The sequence below is a fragment of the Mixophyes fleayi genome, chromosome 2 (assembly GCF_038048845.1).
Source record: "Mixophyes fleayi isolate aMixFle1 chromosome 2, aMixFle1.hap1, whole genome shotgun sequence".
In the NCBI taxonomy this organism is placed as follows: Eukaryota; Metazoa; Chordata; class Amphibia; order Anura; family Limnodynastidae; genus Mixophyes; species Mixophyes fleayi.
Genome location: NC_134403.1, coordinates 363,817,369 through 363,835,535, shown reverse-complemented (window position 1 = coordinate 363,835,535; position 18,167 = coordinate 363,817,369). Strand labels below are relative to the sequence as shown.

At 42.0% G+C, this 18,167-nt stretch overlaps 1 protein-coding gene across 1 annotated transcript in view; it reads right to left on the bottom strand.

Annotated features, from left to right (window-relative positions):
• The window catches only part of ABCG1 (ATP binding cassette subfamily G member 1), a 77,248-nt gene that overhangs the window by 10,888 nt on the left and 48,193 nt on the right, over positions 1–18,167 (bottom strand). Inside the window, exons 3-8 of the mRNA XM_075197300.1 lie at positions 10,287–10,404; positions 9,102–9,234; positions 8,972–9,022; positions 4,641–4,786; positions 2,306–2,429; positions 1,708–1,822 (exon numbers count right to left, since the gene is read on the bottom strand). Of these exons, the coding sequence (XP_075053401.1) occupies positions 1,708–1,822; positions 2,306–2,429; positions 4,641–4,786; positions 8,972–9,022; positions 9,102–9,234; positions 10,287–10,404 (687 nt within the window). The remainder of the gene's footprint in view (positions 1–1,707; positions 1,823–2,305; positions 2,430–4,640; positions 4,787–8,971; positions 9,023–9,101; positions 9,235–10,286; positions 10,405–18,167) is intronic.

Sequence of the window (18,167 nt, the reverse complement as noted above, 5' to 3'; positions counted from 1 at the left end):
AGTGGTTTGAAATATAATAATGTTTTTTTTTGTACTTAATCGGTACTACGGTCCTTTCACTTGCTGTGTCTCTGTGTAGTGACGTCAAGGCATGAAATACTACAGTAGGGGCCTGAGTCATTAAGAAAAGTAAGGCAAAAAAAAAGGAGTAAATGTTCTCTGGGACAAACCATGTTACAATACAAGGGGTGCAAATTAGTTTATTATTTTGTACGTAAATTAAATACTGTGTTTTTTCATGTAGCACACAAATACTTGATGGCTTTATTTTTACACTGAAATTTAAAGTTGACCTAGGACATGCCCTATCCCAACTATACATCTGTCCACACATTTTATATTTGCCTCCCCCTCCAATGCAACATGGTTTTGCCCAGGTACAAAGTTACTCCTTTTTTATGCTGTGCTCTCCTTAATGACTCAGGCCCTATATCTTTATATAACCTTAAGGAAGCATGTAGCATTATTTCTCTGATAAACATTTCATTTCCCCAAAAAATGTTGAAATAAAACTGCATACTGTAAAAATCATTGTATTCATATGTAAAATTTAAAAAAATAAAAATAGTTTTCGTGGAGTTAAAAAAAAGTTAGTTCAGAGGACAGATATATATATATATATATATATATATATATATATATATCTATATCTGCTGTCTCAAAGGTAACTGAGGATCCTGGCACAGGAGGAAGTGAGAGCGCAATGATTAATCTCATTAATATGCATGCCCTAGCTCCACCCCAGTCCATCCTCTGCCCACATACCCCTGGCAGGCAGCCAAGATGGAGGAGAGAGTGGACTTGCGCCTCTCTCCATAGTTCCTCCATATTTGTCTTGGACCCCCAAGCTTACAACTCAGCTTCTTCCAAACAGACTGAGCGAGTGTCTATACCCCTCTCTCCTTTAAACTTGTCAATCATAAACATAGGAGTTTATGTGGGAGGGACCTTCACACCCTCTCAGCCTATGGTAAGAAGAGAGAGGAGCCAAGCGAGGGACCATTCCAGCCATGGGGCTATCTGGCGGATCCGGAAAAAGGGCGCCTCCTGGGTAAGTATGCTTTGCTTTTTGGTAATTCTGTTATAACTTCATCAAATAACCCAAACCTTCTGAGTGGAGTTATATCCTCTAGCCAAAATATGATGCTTAAATCTTCTGTCTTCCATAATATTCCCAATACAAGCTACTAAGTTACTCTGAATCTTTCCAACAAAGGTCACCAGCTTACCGTGTTGTCTGTGGTCTTGTAACCTGGAAATTTCTAAGGAATGTTTGGGATTTTTAATCTGTCCTCTAAGGGATCCTGAAATTAACTAAGTTGCCATATATGAGGTGGATAAATAAAAAACTATGAAAATGTCTGTTATATCTAAACAATATAATAGATAAAATGAAATAGACCTTTCTTTTGCCCCAATGAAAACGTATCTGTTCTGTCAAAACCTATCACATGTCTAACATAGATGGGGTAGATTTATCAAACCTACTAACACAGGAAAAGTGGAGATGTTGCCCGTAGCAACCAATCAGATTCTAGCTTTCATTTCCTAGAATGTACTAGATAAATGATAGAATGCTAGAATCTGATTGGTTGCTATGGGCAACAACTCCACTTTTTCTTTTTAAAAGGTTTAATACATCTACGCCACAGTTTTGAGTTTTCAAACTACAGAGAGACAGAAGTTCCCGGGATAAGTTTTACTCACTGAAATCGGCTGGGTTGTGATACGTCGGACAGTTTAATCCCAGAACCCGCAAGTAGGGAACAAGGTTTGACACTTTCCCACGGTAGATGCATTGTCCTTGGCTTAACACGTAAAGCTGTATATAAAGAGAGAGAGACAAAAGAAAGTTGTAATGTTATCTGTCCACTCTACAGAAAAATAATAGTATAAAACAGTCACTGGGTTTAACCATTTTTCGGACAAGGAATTTATGCTACATACTGCGATTTTCTTTATATAATCCTTTATAAAAAAAGAACAGAGAATTCTCATATTACACAATTTTCTTTTGCTATGATATTTTAGGGAAGATAAAAGCTGTGCGTTCAAAATAGCACACAACGTATAAACATAAAATGTCCTCAGACAACGATTAATGTTGTTCAATCAGTCTGTGATCAGAGAGGCACAAATAGTGCCCCCATTACATCCCCAATTTGTTACGCGGGCTCCGGGCTGCTCTCTGTTGACTGTGAAAGCATCATGTTTAACTGTTATTTCCGAACCAGGAGCAATGATATCACTGAACAACTCCACCAAAATGATTTGACTCTAGTGATGTCACCCCGGCACCACTCACCTGATCAAACAGCTCGAACAGCTTGGCACTGGGCTGGTGGATGGTGCAGATTATATTCCGGCCACCCTGAGCCAAAGATTTCATGAGGGAGACGACCTGGAAACAGGACGAGCTGTCCAGACCACTGCCATAGGGAAATATAGGAAGCATTTAGTTGCAAAATAATTAAGTGAGTACAATTATAAGCAATACTGAATGTCACATATTAGATACGCCAAGTAGTACGGAACTCAAGGGCATCAGGTGCCCATTTCAGTGGCATCTATTCTGTGAACTTTTTCCCTGGGACACATGAATGAAGATGGGCAGCACGGTGGCTCAGTGGTTAGCACTTCTGCCTCACAGCGCTGGGTTCATGAGTTCAATTCCCGACCATGGCCTTATCTGTGTGGAGTTTGTGTGCTCTCCCCGTGTTTGCGTGGGTTTCCTCCAGGTGCTCCGGTTTCCTCCCACACTCCAAAAACATACTGGTAGGTTAATTGGCTGCTATCAAAATTGACCTTAGTCTCTGTCTGTGTGTCTGTCTGTGTGTGTGTTAGGGAATTTAGAATGTAAGCTCCAACGGGGCAGGGACTGATGTGAATGAGTTCTCTGTACAGCGCTGCGGAATCAGTGGCACTATATAAATAAATGATGATGATGATGATGAGCTCCCAGACTTCTATATTATTATATAGACTCAGACTTTCCCACAGTGTTCACATATTTAGACGCTCTCTGAAAACCATCCATTGTTAGAGCTTATCTGAAGACACTACTCACACTAATCCACTGTCACAAGTGTCCCAATCTCCACTCAGAGCCACACTCACTCTTCATATTACACTCACAATGTAAGCTCTCTCATGAGCAGGGTCCTCCATACCCGTTGTTTCCATGTCATTCATGTTTGTGTACCTTGTATGTCCCTATTTTATGTATGTCCTTTATCCCTACTGTACGATGCTGCGGAGCACTGCGACATCTTACAAATCCACGATAATAATAATTTTATACACTTCTGATATCCAGATATACACGACAAGAGGTAAAGATGCAACTGCATGGGGTCGATTTACTAAAATATCTGAAAAGGAAAAGCCGTAGGTGTTGCCAAAAACAACCAATCAGATTCTAGCTGTTATTTATCTAGTCCATTGTAGAAAATGATAGCTAGATTCTGATTGGTTGCTAAGGGCAACACCTCCACTTTTCCATTTTTGATGTTTTAGTAAAGCGACCCCTCATCTCCATGACAGAAGACGCATATACATAATACTATAATATATTTCATTTGCATCATATAAATTCATAAAGGAGTCCAGTATGGAGCATGTTTGGGTGACATTCCTTCTGTAATACTGTGTGTTGTCTATATAATATGTATCGTCTATTGTCAGGATGTGACCTGTACTTATAACGCTCCTGATTTCTTATTCTCTTTATGTGTTCACAGAACCCAGAAACTCCAGCAAGGTGTAAGCTGGTAATTACCGTCAGTTCCTCACCCACCTGTGGTGCGATGCCCTGCGGGAGCGCTGGTAACAATAGTGTTCAGTATATCACAATGATACACATTTAACAACACTCACTGTAGTTATAACAAATGCCAGACAGACCACAATGACAGAAAGCATCATCCATGGTCCACCCGGTATTACAGTCAGTATTGTAAAAGCGTTTATCCTAGTGACCTATTGAGGCAGAGAGCTCTACAAAACATCACAGCACGTAATAAACACACTAACGATTAGTACAAGTATAATTATGCAGGGAGCATCCTCTGCCCATTTTCATTTACTTTGATAAATAAAAATTAAAGGATTTATATAGATTACAAATTGTGTTGTGTTTCTTATCCCTGTCATATGACCCCTCTTATGTCATGTGACCCCTCTTATGTCATGTGAAATCTGTGATGTCATGTGAAATCTGTGATGTCATGTGACCCCTCTTATGTCATGTGATCCATCTGATGTCATGTAAACCCCTGTGATGTCATGTGACCCCTATGATGTCCTGTGAACACCTGGGATGTCATTTGAACCCCTGGGATGTTATGTGAACCCTGTGATGTCATGTGACCTCTGTCATATCACGTGATCTTTGTGATAGTATGTGACCCCTCTGATATCATGTGACCTCTGTGCTACCGTGTCACCCCTGTGATGTCATGTGGCCCCTGTGATGTCATGTCACCCCTGTGATGTCATGTGACCTCTGTGATGTCATGTCACCCCTGTGATGTCATGTGGCCCCTGTGATGTCATGTCACCCCTGTGATGTCATGTGATCCCTGTGATGTCATGTGGCCCCTGTGATGCCATGCATGATGTCGGACATATAGAGCACCTACCTGGTGGGTTCATCAAAGAACATCACCGGGGGATTATTCACTAACTCTAGAGCAATCGCCAGTCGCTTTCTCTGACCCCCAGAGAGACAGCCCGTCCTGGTATCAGCACACGACAACAAGCCCAGGGCCGTCAGTATCTCCTTCACCTGAAATGAGGTTATCACTCAGCTACGTGTTCAGGTATCAGACACTGTATATTTGTTGTAATGTGGACCAGCAACAAAGGGTTGAACCAACACCAATTAATGAGTAACTACAGCAAATTAATAATAAAAAATGCAAATTAATTAATTTCCAACAGTTGTAGAAACAACACTTATTAGTTAAATTATTGTGGCCAAACCTAGCTCAGCTGAACAGCTGTAATGTAATTACTGAGGTAATTAAGGAAAAATATTGTTTTGCAATCTCACCTGGGTTATATTCCTCCTAGGTCATAAAACAGGAAGAGACTGTATACAGTATATTAGTGACAGGGCAGATTGTGCTCGTTATATGGGCGTTCACCAGAGACTTTCTATTTATAGGACTATTAAAAAAAATTGCAGCATAAACAAGTTATTAATTTATGAGGTCTGGTTTCTAAAACCAGAATCCTTACAGGGATTTTACACTATCTAGAGGACAAGTAGATGGGACAATATTTATGTCCATACTATTCAGACAGGGCTCAGTGTCTGCATCAGAGGTAGGTAAAAGAAATCTTCTACCACTGCTGCACTGTATCACTGGGGGTGATCTATGAATCACATAATTTTCACCAAGACACAGTGTTTAGGGAGCGAGACGATAGCGCTTGCTGAGGAGCAGACATTTGCGAAGCCAGGGAAGGAGTTGGGCAGAATAACGGCATTACCGGCAACGTATAAAGTAGGCACAATGACGCTGTTCAGAAAATATATTTCCTCCTGTGAAGCGAGACTATTATAATGAGATAAACGGCTCCAGAGACCATCTTAGAGCACCAGTGCAGAGGGACTTTAAAGCAGAGATGGGCGGGTCCGGTTCCCCGAGAACCGAACCCACCCGAACCTTGCCTATCCGAGCTCGGTACTCTCCTGCCCACTCCGAATCCAAATCGAGGCCGAACGTCATTGTGACGTCGTCGGATCTCGGGGCTCGGTTCTCGCGATACTTCAACATTATAAATACACGCCTCCACAGCAATCCATCGCCATTTGACAGAGGGAGAGAGCAGGGTGTAGTCACAGGCTGATTAGAGCAGGGACAGAGAATACAATATTCTTCTTGCAATTGCTCTAACCAAAATCGCTAGTGCAGAGAGGAGGATAGAGGTTTATTATTATTTTTTAATATTTGGCACTCCCCAGTGCTTTTGGGGGTGTCCCCCATAATTGTGCATAAATATTTCTGGCTGTCAAAAGTCATAACTGTCAGCAGTATCTACCAACTAATTTTTAGCACTCTTCAGTGCTTTTGGGGTGTCCCCCATAATTGTGCATAAATATTTCTGGCTGTCAAAAGTCATATCTGTCAGCAGTATCTTACCAAATAATTTTTACCACTACAAGTGCTTTGCGCTCAGAATGGATTCAAAGCAGTCCACATATGATCAGAATGAGCAACCAGATTCTGTTACCAGTCCTGATGTTAGTGTTCCCAGTACGTCATCTGGCCAAGGCGATGTCAAACAACAGAGTGTTTTCAAATCAGTGCAAAAAACAAAAAACAAAAAAAATTTACTGTGTTGAAGTGAAAAAGAAGTGTAACTGAGCAAAAGTTAAGTGCCGATAAAGAAAAAATTGCCAACATGCCATTCTACACACGCAGTGGCAAAGAGAGAATGAGGCCTTCACCTTTGGCTATTAGTGGCAGATCCAAAAATGTTACCGAGCCTACAAGTGGTGCACAACTACTGTTACGTGTCAAAGCCGAGCTGCAAGATAACAGTAAGGCATTGGAGGATAATGTTTGCTCTGAATCAGAAATGACACCGATCCCTGTGGAGAGTCCATCCAACAGTGGTATGTCTAATCGTGAGCATTCTGTTAGTGTACCCATATAGAAGGGCCCTTTCAGCAGTTCTGCTGATGTGTACCTGAACAGTCCGAGTGTAGCCGGTGATACACAAATTGAGGATGCCACTTTGGAAATAGAAGAGGATGAGGGGGAGATTTGTGGAGGTGACGAGGGCGCTAATAAAGATGTTGATGATTATGATGCAGACAGATACCAAATTGCCTTTCTCAATTTCTATTTATATTCTAGATTATATAACGGCTGAATAGTTTTCTATTTTATTCCTAGTGGAGAGGGGATCTGATGCAGACAGATACCAAACTGCCTTTGTCCATTTCTTTGTATATTCGAATTTCTAGTTCTACAGTCTATGCAGGCTGCTTTTTTTTCTATTTTACTACACGCGGATGGGGGGGGGGGTCTGATGCAGACAGATACCAAACTGCCTTTGTCCATTTCTTTGTATATTCAAATTTCTAGTTCTACAGTCTATGCAGGCTGCTTTTTTTTCTATTTCACTACCTGTGGATGGGGGGGGGGGGGGGGGTCTGATGCAGACAGATACCAAACTGCCTTTGTCCATATCTTTGTATATTAAAATTTCTAGTTCTACAGTCTATGCAGGCTGCTTTTTTTATATTCAACTACAAGTGGAGGGCGGGGGGGCTTAGATAGTCACTAAAGTACCGTGGTCCATTTAATTTTACTTTCTAGCTCCACAGTCTGTGCAGGCTGCTTTTTTAATATTCAACTACAAGTGTAGGGTGTAATATACACACAAATACGATTGCTACATTGTCAATAATCAAAGATGGAGGAGGTAGACAACCAGGTTTGACTGTATAATTTGCAGACAAGTGTTCGCATTAAGGACGGCCTACCAGGGATTAAACTGTTTTTTCATAATTTATTAGCTTTAGAATTACCTCACTTATCTAAGAAACTGGTGGAGCACTAAATTAGGTTATTTTAGACCAAAAAAATTGTATTTTTTTCAAAAATAGCAAAACAAAACCAAACAAAACCAAAACCAAAACACGCAAGGGCGGTTTTGCAAAACCAAAACCAAAACATGAAGGTAATCCAGATCCAAAACCGAATACAAAACCAAAACACAGGGGTCAGTGACCATCTCTACTTTAAAGTGACATTTTCACTCCTTCCACTATTCGCTTTTCCTGTTCCGATCCACAATCCCACAAGAGTAGGTGGACTGTTTTCTTGGGGCAATGCCTAAATCCGCAGTGTGGGTGGGCGCCTATGTAGATGCGAGATGGACAAATTGGCGCACTTGAGCAAAACAGAAAGCTCTGCATGTCCCCATGTTTTGTAATTTTCTCAATAGCATTTAAAAGACCCAAATAACAGAGACATTCCGCTCGTTTGCTTGTACAGTTGCCCCGTCCCTCATCCCGCGCACTAAATACTGGACACTCACTGTATAATGAATTAAGGAGCACTGCGATTGACACGTCGAGTGGAGAAGGGGGCATTTGTCGTTGCGCTGTATAACTGCAGGAATGAGTGCAGGAACTCGCGTACTCTCCTGGAATGTTCGGGAGACTTGTAAATTCCAGAGAATAGACCGACCACCCTTCAGGGTTCAGCCGAATCTTCTAGGGAAGTGCGTGGGGGGCGTGATTACGTGATTCACTGCGAATCTCGCCATCAAGGTCCCGCTACTTGATAATCGCTGCATTGAGCAACAGAGGGTCGGGCTATTATGACGAGAACCACTCCACCAGCACTTGCCCCTTGGAGTGAGAAAATGTAGGCAAGTATAGTGCAGGAGATTTACGACCACATTCGCTCCTTCCCGCCATCAGTTATTGCAAAGTGTGGAGCGCTGAGCGTGGTCAGAGTGAGTCAAGTTAAAGAGCCTCTAAGTTTGTGTTGCCTAATAGTTCTTATCCTCGTGGGAGGATTGGCTCAATTAATTAAATCATACTTGCCAACTTTTTGTAGTTGGCGTCCGGGAGCCTATCGGGGGGAGGTGAGCGTGCGGGGGCGGGGCTCCGAAAATGTCGTCAATTTGGACACGCTCCCCGTGTCGTAATGACGCAAACGCATCATTTTACAGGAGGGACGGGACCAAATGCCGCGATTCCCAGAGAATCGCTGCATTTTGGCCCTAATTCTGTCCACTTCACTAGGAAGTGGGCAGATGCGGGTGATTGCCATACACTCCTGGGAGTCCGTGAGACCCACCCGAAATGCGGGAGTCTCCCGGACATTCCGGGAGAGTTGGCAAGTATGAATTAAATACTATTAAAGAGAAACAGGAAACACAATCGTCACATTCTAGAACTATATACATTATCAGCCTGCTATATACTTTATAAGCCACTCACCATTTCCCTCCGGCCTTCGTCTTTCTCTTGTAGCTTTAGATGGGCAGAGACCTAGGGTACAAGATATGTATCAGTATGTACCATATTAGTCTATATAGGGCATGCTGGGACTTGTAGTTCTCAGACTTACCATCATAGCCTCCTGGACGGTGAGGTGGGGAAGCAGCATATCGTCTTGCATGATATAACAGGACACTTTGCGAAACGTCCGCAGATCTCGGGCCTGCCCATTAATCAGGATCTCTCCCTTCATGCCGGTCTCTCTGGAATAAAATGATGGAGTACACGGTATGAAGGAAGCTGATATCACTGGCAGTGCCCGCTGGGACTTGTAGTTCTCCAGCAGCTGAAGAACCACTGGCTGCAGACTGCTGAGACAGAGCCCCCGGGCACATCATCATTTCTAATCTAAATGATCTTCCAAGGGGCTTCCACCTTTAAATGACTTTAATATATTGTCCTCCTGCCACTTTAACTAAAGGCATCGGTTCGTCTTTATGGCGTCCATTGTTGTTTTAAAATATCCAAGTGTCACAAAAATCATCAACGCCTACTAAAGATATAAAGACGTATACAAATCATAGCAAAAAAATGATAAAGAAAAAATAAATGCTTAGTAAAAGTCGCATGCGTGTATGTATAAACCAATAAGTGAAAGTAATCTGAAGGCTGAGATGTCTTTATCACTTATAACAATATCCTATTATGATATTAATCTTCGACCTGCTGTCAATAATTTTACCAGCGTCACTGCAGCAGGTGAACTGTTTTATCTGCCCTCAGATGAATTTATTATATACAAGGCACCTGTCAGCTAACTGAATTATGAAGAACCGGTGAATTATAGATGGCGATGCTTGGGGCTGCACAGTGCTTTAATTCCAACAAGGCTGCGCTCTGTGGGCCTGAGTCATTAAGGAAAGTAAGGCAAAAAAAGAAGTAAATGTTCTCCGGGACAAACCATGTTACAATACAAGGGGGGCAAATTATTTTATTATTTTGCACAGAAATTAAATACTGGCTGTTTTGTATCTATCACACAAATACTTGATAGCTTTATTTTTACAATGAAATTTAAAATTGGTCTAGGACAAGTCCTACCCCAACTATAAATCTATCCCCAAATTTTAAATGTACCTCCCCCTTCAATGCAACATGGTTTTGCCCAGGTGCAAAGTTACTCCTTTTTTATGCTTTGCTCTCCTTAATGACTCAGGCCCTGTGTGTTTATATATTTGTATACTCATATATCTTGTATACTCTCATTTAATAAACTCACTGACGAGTGTAATAAAGTGCGACGTCACAGACTCACCTATATCCAGCGAGAATGTTCATGAGCGTCGACTTCCCAGCCCCCGAAGGGCCCATTATCGCCACAAGCTCGCCGCAGCCGAATTTCCCTGAGATGCCCTTCAGCAAAGTTTTGTACCCTACAAAAAAAATAAATACATATATAAATTCAAAGTAAAAACAAAAATGAATCTAGAATTTGATTATGCAGCAGAAAAGACAAACAGGGTATTTTCACGAATAAAATACGTTTGTATTATCAATAATAATTGAGCAATGACAATGTCTTGATAACTACCATTGATTGCTGCACACATTATTGCTGTTAATTCTTATAATGTGATATAAAGGCTGAAAGGTGAAGAAAATTACGCAGAAAAATTACAAAATGACATATATCACGCTGTTCAGTATTGAATGAGGCTATTAGTAGAATCAGAAAATGCCATTGTATACACGCACAGCTAGTTAGTGGTAAGGACGGAGAATTGGAAAAATTATAGCAATGTACAGAAAATGTCACACAAGCTGCGCATTCACCTTTATACTGGGGACTAAGTACAAATGGGCAAACATACAATAAGCACCCATGGTAAGCAGGGCATAGGCAAACCGAGGGGGGTTTCCTATTGCCTAGAAACCCCCTCCATGCCTGGGGCACTGTATAATTGAGGTGGCTTAACCCTGCCCCCACTTCACATGGCTCTGCTTGAAAAGGGAGAGCTGCGTGCACCTAACAGTAGTGCACGTAGCATTGCCCATGTATATTATGGGGATAGGAAGAGTTGGAGAGTAGCCAAGCACTGTCTAATATTATAGCGACGCCCCCATGCATGGTGTGGAAACCCCCCCTACAAATCCTACATTTGGCCCTTCAGGGGTAGACAGTAGAGGGCATTTACTAGCATTGGGGCAGATAAAGAGTTTAGGTGCAGGTAAGTGTCCATTCCCAGAACTAAAGAGGGGAAATTGTGATTTTGGTCGGAAGCTCAAATCTGAAATAATTTATTAGAGGTTATAAAAAAAAATTGTTTAAAAAAAGTTCTAAAAAATTCATTTTTAATTTTACTGAATGTGTTGTAATGTGTGACTTTTTGATTTTATAGAATGAATTGATAAAAACACACTTAGGTGTATATTTGCTAAACTGCGGGTGTGAAAAAGTGGAGATGTTGCCTATAGCAACCAATCAGATTCTAGTTATTAGTTATTTAGTACATTCTACAAAATGACTGCTAGAATCTGATTGGTTGCTATAGCCAACATCTCCACTTTTTCAAACCCGCAGTTTAGTAAATATACCCCTTAAAGTCAATTTGGGTTGAAAAAAACAAAAGTTTTGTTTCAAATTCTCCGCATGAATTTTACAACCCAGATATTTGTAGAAACAAAAAAAAAATTTGCTTTTAATATTTTTATCTTTTTACATAACCACAAAAAAAGAGCTAATACAAATAAAGACAAATTGATAAAAAAAAGACACTCAAATCAAATAAAAAAACAAAAAAAACTATTTTTTCATTCGTTATGTCCTTCATATTCCATAATAATTGATTAACTTAAGTCTTAAAAAAATATTTGGCTTCTTAAACTTCCTTGAACACCTTGGGTGACGTCTGGGTGACTTTTCCCAGTGAATAAATATAACTGATCTCCCAATTTTTAAATCTGTAATAAAACGTGAGACATAATTATGAGCTGACAGAGGCAAAATTGTCAGGTAACCTCAGAAAAAAACCCTGAAATAAAATGCATTTAAAAGGAGAAGTCCAGTATTTAATGTGCGGACACAGCATAGATTAAAGTGCTACGTAACCACATTCCAGCATTAATCTTCCGTTCTGCGTGGTTTTATTTTCTATTATGCCATTAATGGGATCAATATTGACATGTACAACAGCTCCTTGCCCATTATTGATCGAGTGGGTACAATGTAGGTCACGGTTCTCTCTTTGCCTATCCATTAGACATTGTAATAGAAAGAGCCGCTTCACCGGGCACCGATACTGAACTCCGTGTGTTCAATCAGGACAAAAGGGCTTTGTAGGGTATTAACTTCTATAATATATATTCTGCTTACAGTCAAATGCCAATTTTATGTTTTTTAATGGATCAGGAAAAAGTAGTACAAAATCTGGGAATAGTATAATGGGTAATGTATAAAAACACCCTAAACTTCAAGTAAAATTAGGGCAAAAACACAAAGACAATTAGTAATTTACTTCAATGTATTATCTTTCTACAACAGTCTACACCAGTGGTTCCCAAATTTTTGCAGTTCGCGGCACCCTTAGAGTCTCCATAATTTTTTCAAGGCATCCCTCCAAAATAATTACTGAGCAGTCCTGTTTTAGAAGTAGTTGGATCAAAAAATTGTAATAAGTATTTAGGTCAGGACAGAAATACTTATTTAGTTGTATGCAAAAATGGGCCCTCTGCATCCAGGCACTCTGCCCCCTCTGCATTCAGACACTCTGCCCCCTCTGCATCCAGACACTCTGCCCCCTCTGCATCCAGACACTCTGCCCCCTCTACATCCAGACACTCTGCCCTGTCTCATGCTACCCCCTCTGCCATCTCTCACGCTGCCCCCTCTGCCCTCTCTCACGCTGTCCCCTCTGCCCTCTAACGCTGCCCCCTCTGCCCTCTCACGCTGCCCCCTCTCACGCTGTCCCCTCCTATGCCCTGTCACGCTGTTTCCCTCCTCTGTCACGCTGTCCCCCTCCTCTGCCCTCTGTCACGCTGTCCCCCTCCTCTGCCCTCTGTCACGCTGTCCCCCTCAGCTGTTACGCTGTCCCCCTCCTCTGCCCTCTCTCTTGCTGTCCCCCTCCTCTGCCCTCTGTCACGCTGTCCCCCCTCCTCTGCCCTCTCTCACGCTGTCCCCCTACTCTGCCCTCTGTCCCCCTCCTCTGCCCTCTCTCTTGCTGTCCCCCTCTTCTGTCACGCTGTCCCCCTCCTCTGCCCTCTCTCACGCTGTCCTCCTCCTCTGCCCTCTCTCACGCTGTCCTCCTCCTCTGCCCTCTCTCATACTGTCCCCCTCCTCTCTCACACTGTCCCCCTCCTCTGCCCTCTGTCACGCTCCCCCTCACTCTGCCCCCTCTGCCGCGCGCCAGCCATAGAAAAAACAAACAACACAAAAACTTACCAATCAGCACGGCTGCGGGACCCAGCATCCTCCTCTGTCACGCAGCAGTGTTGTTTCTTTTCTCTATGGCTGGCCCGCGGCACCCCTGTGACAGCGCCGTGGCACCCCTGGGAGCCACAGCATACCCTTTGGGAACCGCCGGTCTACACCATACAGGATTTTTATATCTGTCCTCTGGGAAATGCGGAGGCCAGGGTGAAAAGAAGAGATGAGCGGGACTTGGTGATTCACATCATCAAGTGGGTGGAGCAAGGCCCTTCATGACGCCTCACAGCTCTGGGGTCATGAGTTAGATTCCCGACCATGGCCTTATCTGTGTGGAGTTTGTATGTTCTCCTTGTGTTTGCGTGGGTTTCCTCTGGGTGCTCCGGTTTCCTCCCACACTCCAAAAACATACTGGTAGGTTAATTGGCTGCTACTAAATTGCCCTTAGTCTCTCTCGGTCTGTGTGTGTGTGTTAGGGGATTTAGATTGTAAGCTCCAATGGGGCAGGGACTGATGTGAATAAGTTCTCTGTACAGCGCTGCGAAATTTGTGGTGCTATATAAATAAATAGATGATGATGATGATGATATACTTACAGTATATATATATATATATATATATATATATATATATATATATATAACACAGTGGTGGAAGTGGGGGTATAGGGTGGTATGTCATACCGCCACTTCTCCTACTGCTTTAAATGGTAAATTCCATTCACTTATATTCCCGTTACATTTATCCATGCTGCCACTTCTAAATTTCCACTTCGGCCACTGGCGGCCATCACAGCATGTCCCTGCCCACATTGCAAGCTGGAGAGCGCACATTTGGGAGCTTAGCTGGCTCCCCTGAGTTATTGAGGACTCCCAATAATCCAGAACTCTACCAGACATTCGGGAGAGTAGGCATCTATGGTCTATACATGTTGAACTGTCCATGAAAAATCACGTCTGTATCATAAAATGAAATATTAACTTTAGAAAACTTTGTTTTATTTGAGCAAATACATGCAGCGCTATATACCGTATGTAGAGAATTGTGTACATGAATTACTGCGCTGTACTGTACACAGCAATACACAAGATAATTATTGTACATCAATATGACATTAGAAGATTCTGTATCTGGGTCATTTTTGTGGTTTAAGGTTCAAGGAATTGATAAAAAAATTATTATTATTTACATATTATAAACACTTAACCATGGCCTCCGTTTGGGCCGAATCATTTCCACGTATTCGCAGTATTTTATATCATTGGAATGCTGTGAGTAGGAACCAAGGAAACCTATAATGAACGGGGTGGGGAGGACAATATGGAGCGACACTGAACAAATGGTGGGCCTAGAAGAAAAAAATGTAAATCCAAGCCTGGGACAAGGTAGTGGGAAATCCGGGAAATGGGCCCATTGAAATGCATTAGGTAATTAAGGAATAAAACCCAAACCTTTAAGTGATCAACAAGATATACCAATATAGATTTTGGTGATAAATATGAGAACACCGAATTACCCATTCCGCTTATTGAATTAAAACTATGATATTCAATCAACACTAGATGCAATTTTCTTATTTTCTACCACAAACTTGTTCATGTAAATACAGTAGTTTAATTAGAACCTAGAACAAAAGCTGGCACAAGTGTTTGTACATTTTGTAGACATCCTACAAAAAAAAACAAATAAAATCGCAAAATGAAAATACTCTTATTGCACTGTACGGTTCCAGTTTTATTATATCTTTATGTCGAAATATTTTTATAATAGAGCTTTTATAACACTCTGCTATTACATTTACAAAAATAATTTTTAGGTATAATTACACTGTAAAGGGTCACGCTGACCTCAAGCCAAAAAGGGCAGCTGGTATGTTTGAAAACGATTGGGCCGTGGTATATTTGAAAAGGGAGGGGCGTTCCCCTCTCGGGGAGAGGGGGCGGACATTGGACATTCTCCTCCAACCAGATTGATACGCCTACTTTCAGATCTGAAACCTATCCTCCGTCATACACCTCGGGTCCGATTCATATTCGGACTTAACCTGCACAGAACTTGGGTTTAAAAAACGAGCACGTTTCTGACCGTATCAAATGCAAGCGAATCTCAATATGCATTTCCAATTGAATCCGGGTATAATGACGCTCTACCTAAATGTTGCTGTATATAGACACTCAGAACAGAGAGCAGGATATGCACATTTTATAAAACAAATGAACAACTATTAAAACTATAATTATTACTATAAACATTTGTACAAGAAATTTTATTTTTTTTCATATTTTTAACAATAAATACATACTTCAGAATGCTCTTAATTCTTACTGTAATTACAATGCTTTATATAGTCTATAATACTTGCATATTGCTGTTCTGTGCTATCTAGTGGCACGCATACGTGTAGTTTTTAAAACAAAGCCTATGCAGGGTCAGTTATCACTATCAGCACCTACACCTGCTCTGTAGCTGGTGCAAATGATACGCCCAAAAAACACGTACTTAAGAAAAACCCAGGACTTCAACTTTAACCAGCACATTTCAGTGACAAAACAGGAAAATACGAAACGTATTGTACCCCCGGATATCTTGCTTGTAATATGTACAGCCCAATATCCGACTATACAGCATAATGCAGTATATAGAGATGGCGGGAGGAAAGTGGTTATAACACAAGTTATAAGTGCCAGCAAAGAGGCAAGGGATTATGGGTAGCAAAGACGAGAAAACTCCCCGAGGCGTGTTCAGATCTCGACAGTCACACTCACTTTTAATGAGTTCTCTGCTTTCTGTACTTTTAGCAGAAGATGTAACTTTATAAAAAAAAAAATACTGGACAGAATATCTGTTCTATTATGAATGGTTAATGTCAGTATCTAAATCTATTAAAATGAACATGGCATGAGAAATGTCCAGGGATCTATAGACAAACCTTGTAGAGAATTACATGTGTCTAAAATTCTATCAGAAAAGACAAACTTAATGATAACTGCACCCAAAACTTAGTTAGAGGTCTCTAGGAAGGCTCCAGTGATCAGCCAACACTCTGCTACAGAGGTGAGCTTCTCCAAAGTGTGGTCACTACTTCTATCCTATAGACTTCATAGTCGCAATAATTGGAAGTTTATGTGGGAGGAGCATTGACAACTCAGCTGCCTCTTTGAAGCAGGGATAATGGAGAGGGGAGCATCATTGCACTGTTGGAGCCTTTGGGGGGAACTGCAACATCAAAGGGAAAGTAACTAAGTAAATCTCTGTATTTTATCAAAACTTAATAGATTCCATCTAAAATGAATTGGGTGGAATTCTTCTACAAAGGACATTTGGTGAAAAAGTGAAAGGGAAAGTTTTGCAAGAAATACTTTTGGCCAAATGCTGTTGGAGAAATGTGCACCAGTCCGATTAGACTTGACTAGAACAACTACCTCTCCGTTAGTGAGACCCGAGTAGTTAATTGGGCAGTGCCCGAGTAAAGTCCAAGACTTTTAGGTAGCCCCGACCTTGCAGCCAAATGAAGGTACATGTTGAGTGGAGAGTCGACACTCCAAGTGCCATCAAGAGGTACGGTAGGCAGAATTCCAAAGAGGGGGACGAAAGCCAAGAGAAGACCATGGGGTATATTTACTAAACTGTGGGTTTGAAAAAGTAGAGATGTTGCCTATAGCAACCAATTAGATTCTAGTTGTCATTTTGTAGAATGTACTAAATAAATGCTAACTAGAATATGATTGGTTGCTGTAGGCAACATCTCCAACTTTTTCAAACCCGCAGTTTAGTAAATATACCCCCATGACTGCATTTACTGCTGAGACAGATATTGAAACTTATATTGACTCACGCTGTGGGTAAAGCTGCGAGTAGACACCCCAGTCCCATAAGTGAGACAAATTGGAATCGTCATGTAAGTCTGATCACCATGCTCAGGGGGAGACGGGGAAAACGGACCCAGAGTCCTGATGGAGATCAGGAGAGACAGCTGTTGTATAATCACACAGTGAGAGTGATCGTCCCCAAAACATAAAGTGTCAGCTCTTAGGTAACACCATCAGTGTACTGCTTCAACTGACGAGCGTGTGCAGGAGGTGTTGACTAAAGAGTGGATATTATTGAGAGATGGTCTAACGCTCATGGTTAGAACAACTATGTTTAACTGTACTGACGCATTCAAGATGGTCCATTATCCGCCTGTTTCCAAACTTACATGCGTAGGTCCCCTTTTCTATGCTTCCATCCTAGGTCTCAGGGATATGAATAGTCTGGGGGAGCCTGAAGGTGCCCAGAGGTTGCAGAGGGCACAAGTAGGCACCAGCTACAGTACAGCATACTTGCCAACTCTCCCGGAATGTCCGGGAGACTCCCGCATTTTGCGAGAGTCTCCCGGACTCCCGTGTGAGTGTGGCAATCTCCCGAATTCTGCCCACTTCACTAGGAAGTGCCCCACTTCCTAGTGAAGTGGGCAGAATTAGATCCCAAACGCCGCGATTCCCGGTGAATCGCGGCATTTGACGCAATTTGTCATGACGGCACAGGGGGCGGGGCCAAAATGCTGCACTTTTGGCCGCCCCGCCCCCTCACGCCCACCTCCACTGGCTGGCTCCCGGAAGAGAGCTGAAGAAAGTAGGTAAGTATGTAGTACAGGTGTAAGTGCTGACTGATAGTGATCAGGGGTGTAGGAACCAGGGGGGCAATTGCCCCCTCGTGATTTTTGCTGGAGGTGCAAAGACAGTGTTTTGCTACCCCTTCCCCCCATGAACTTCTACACCAGAGCCTTCTTGC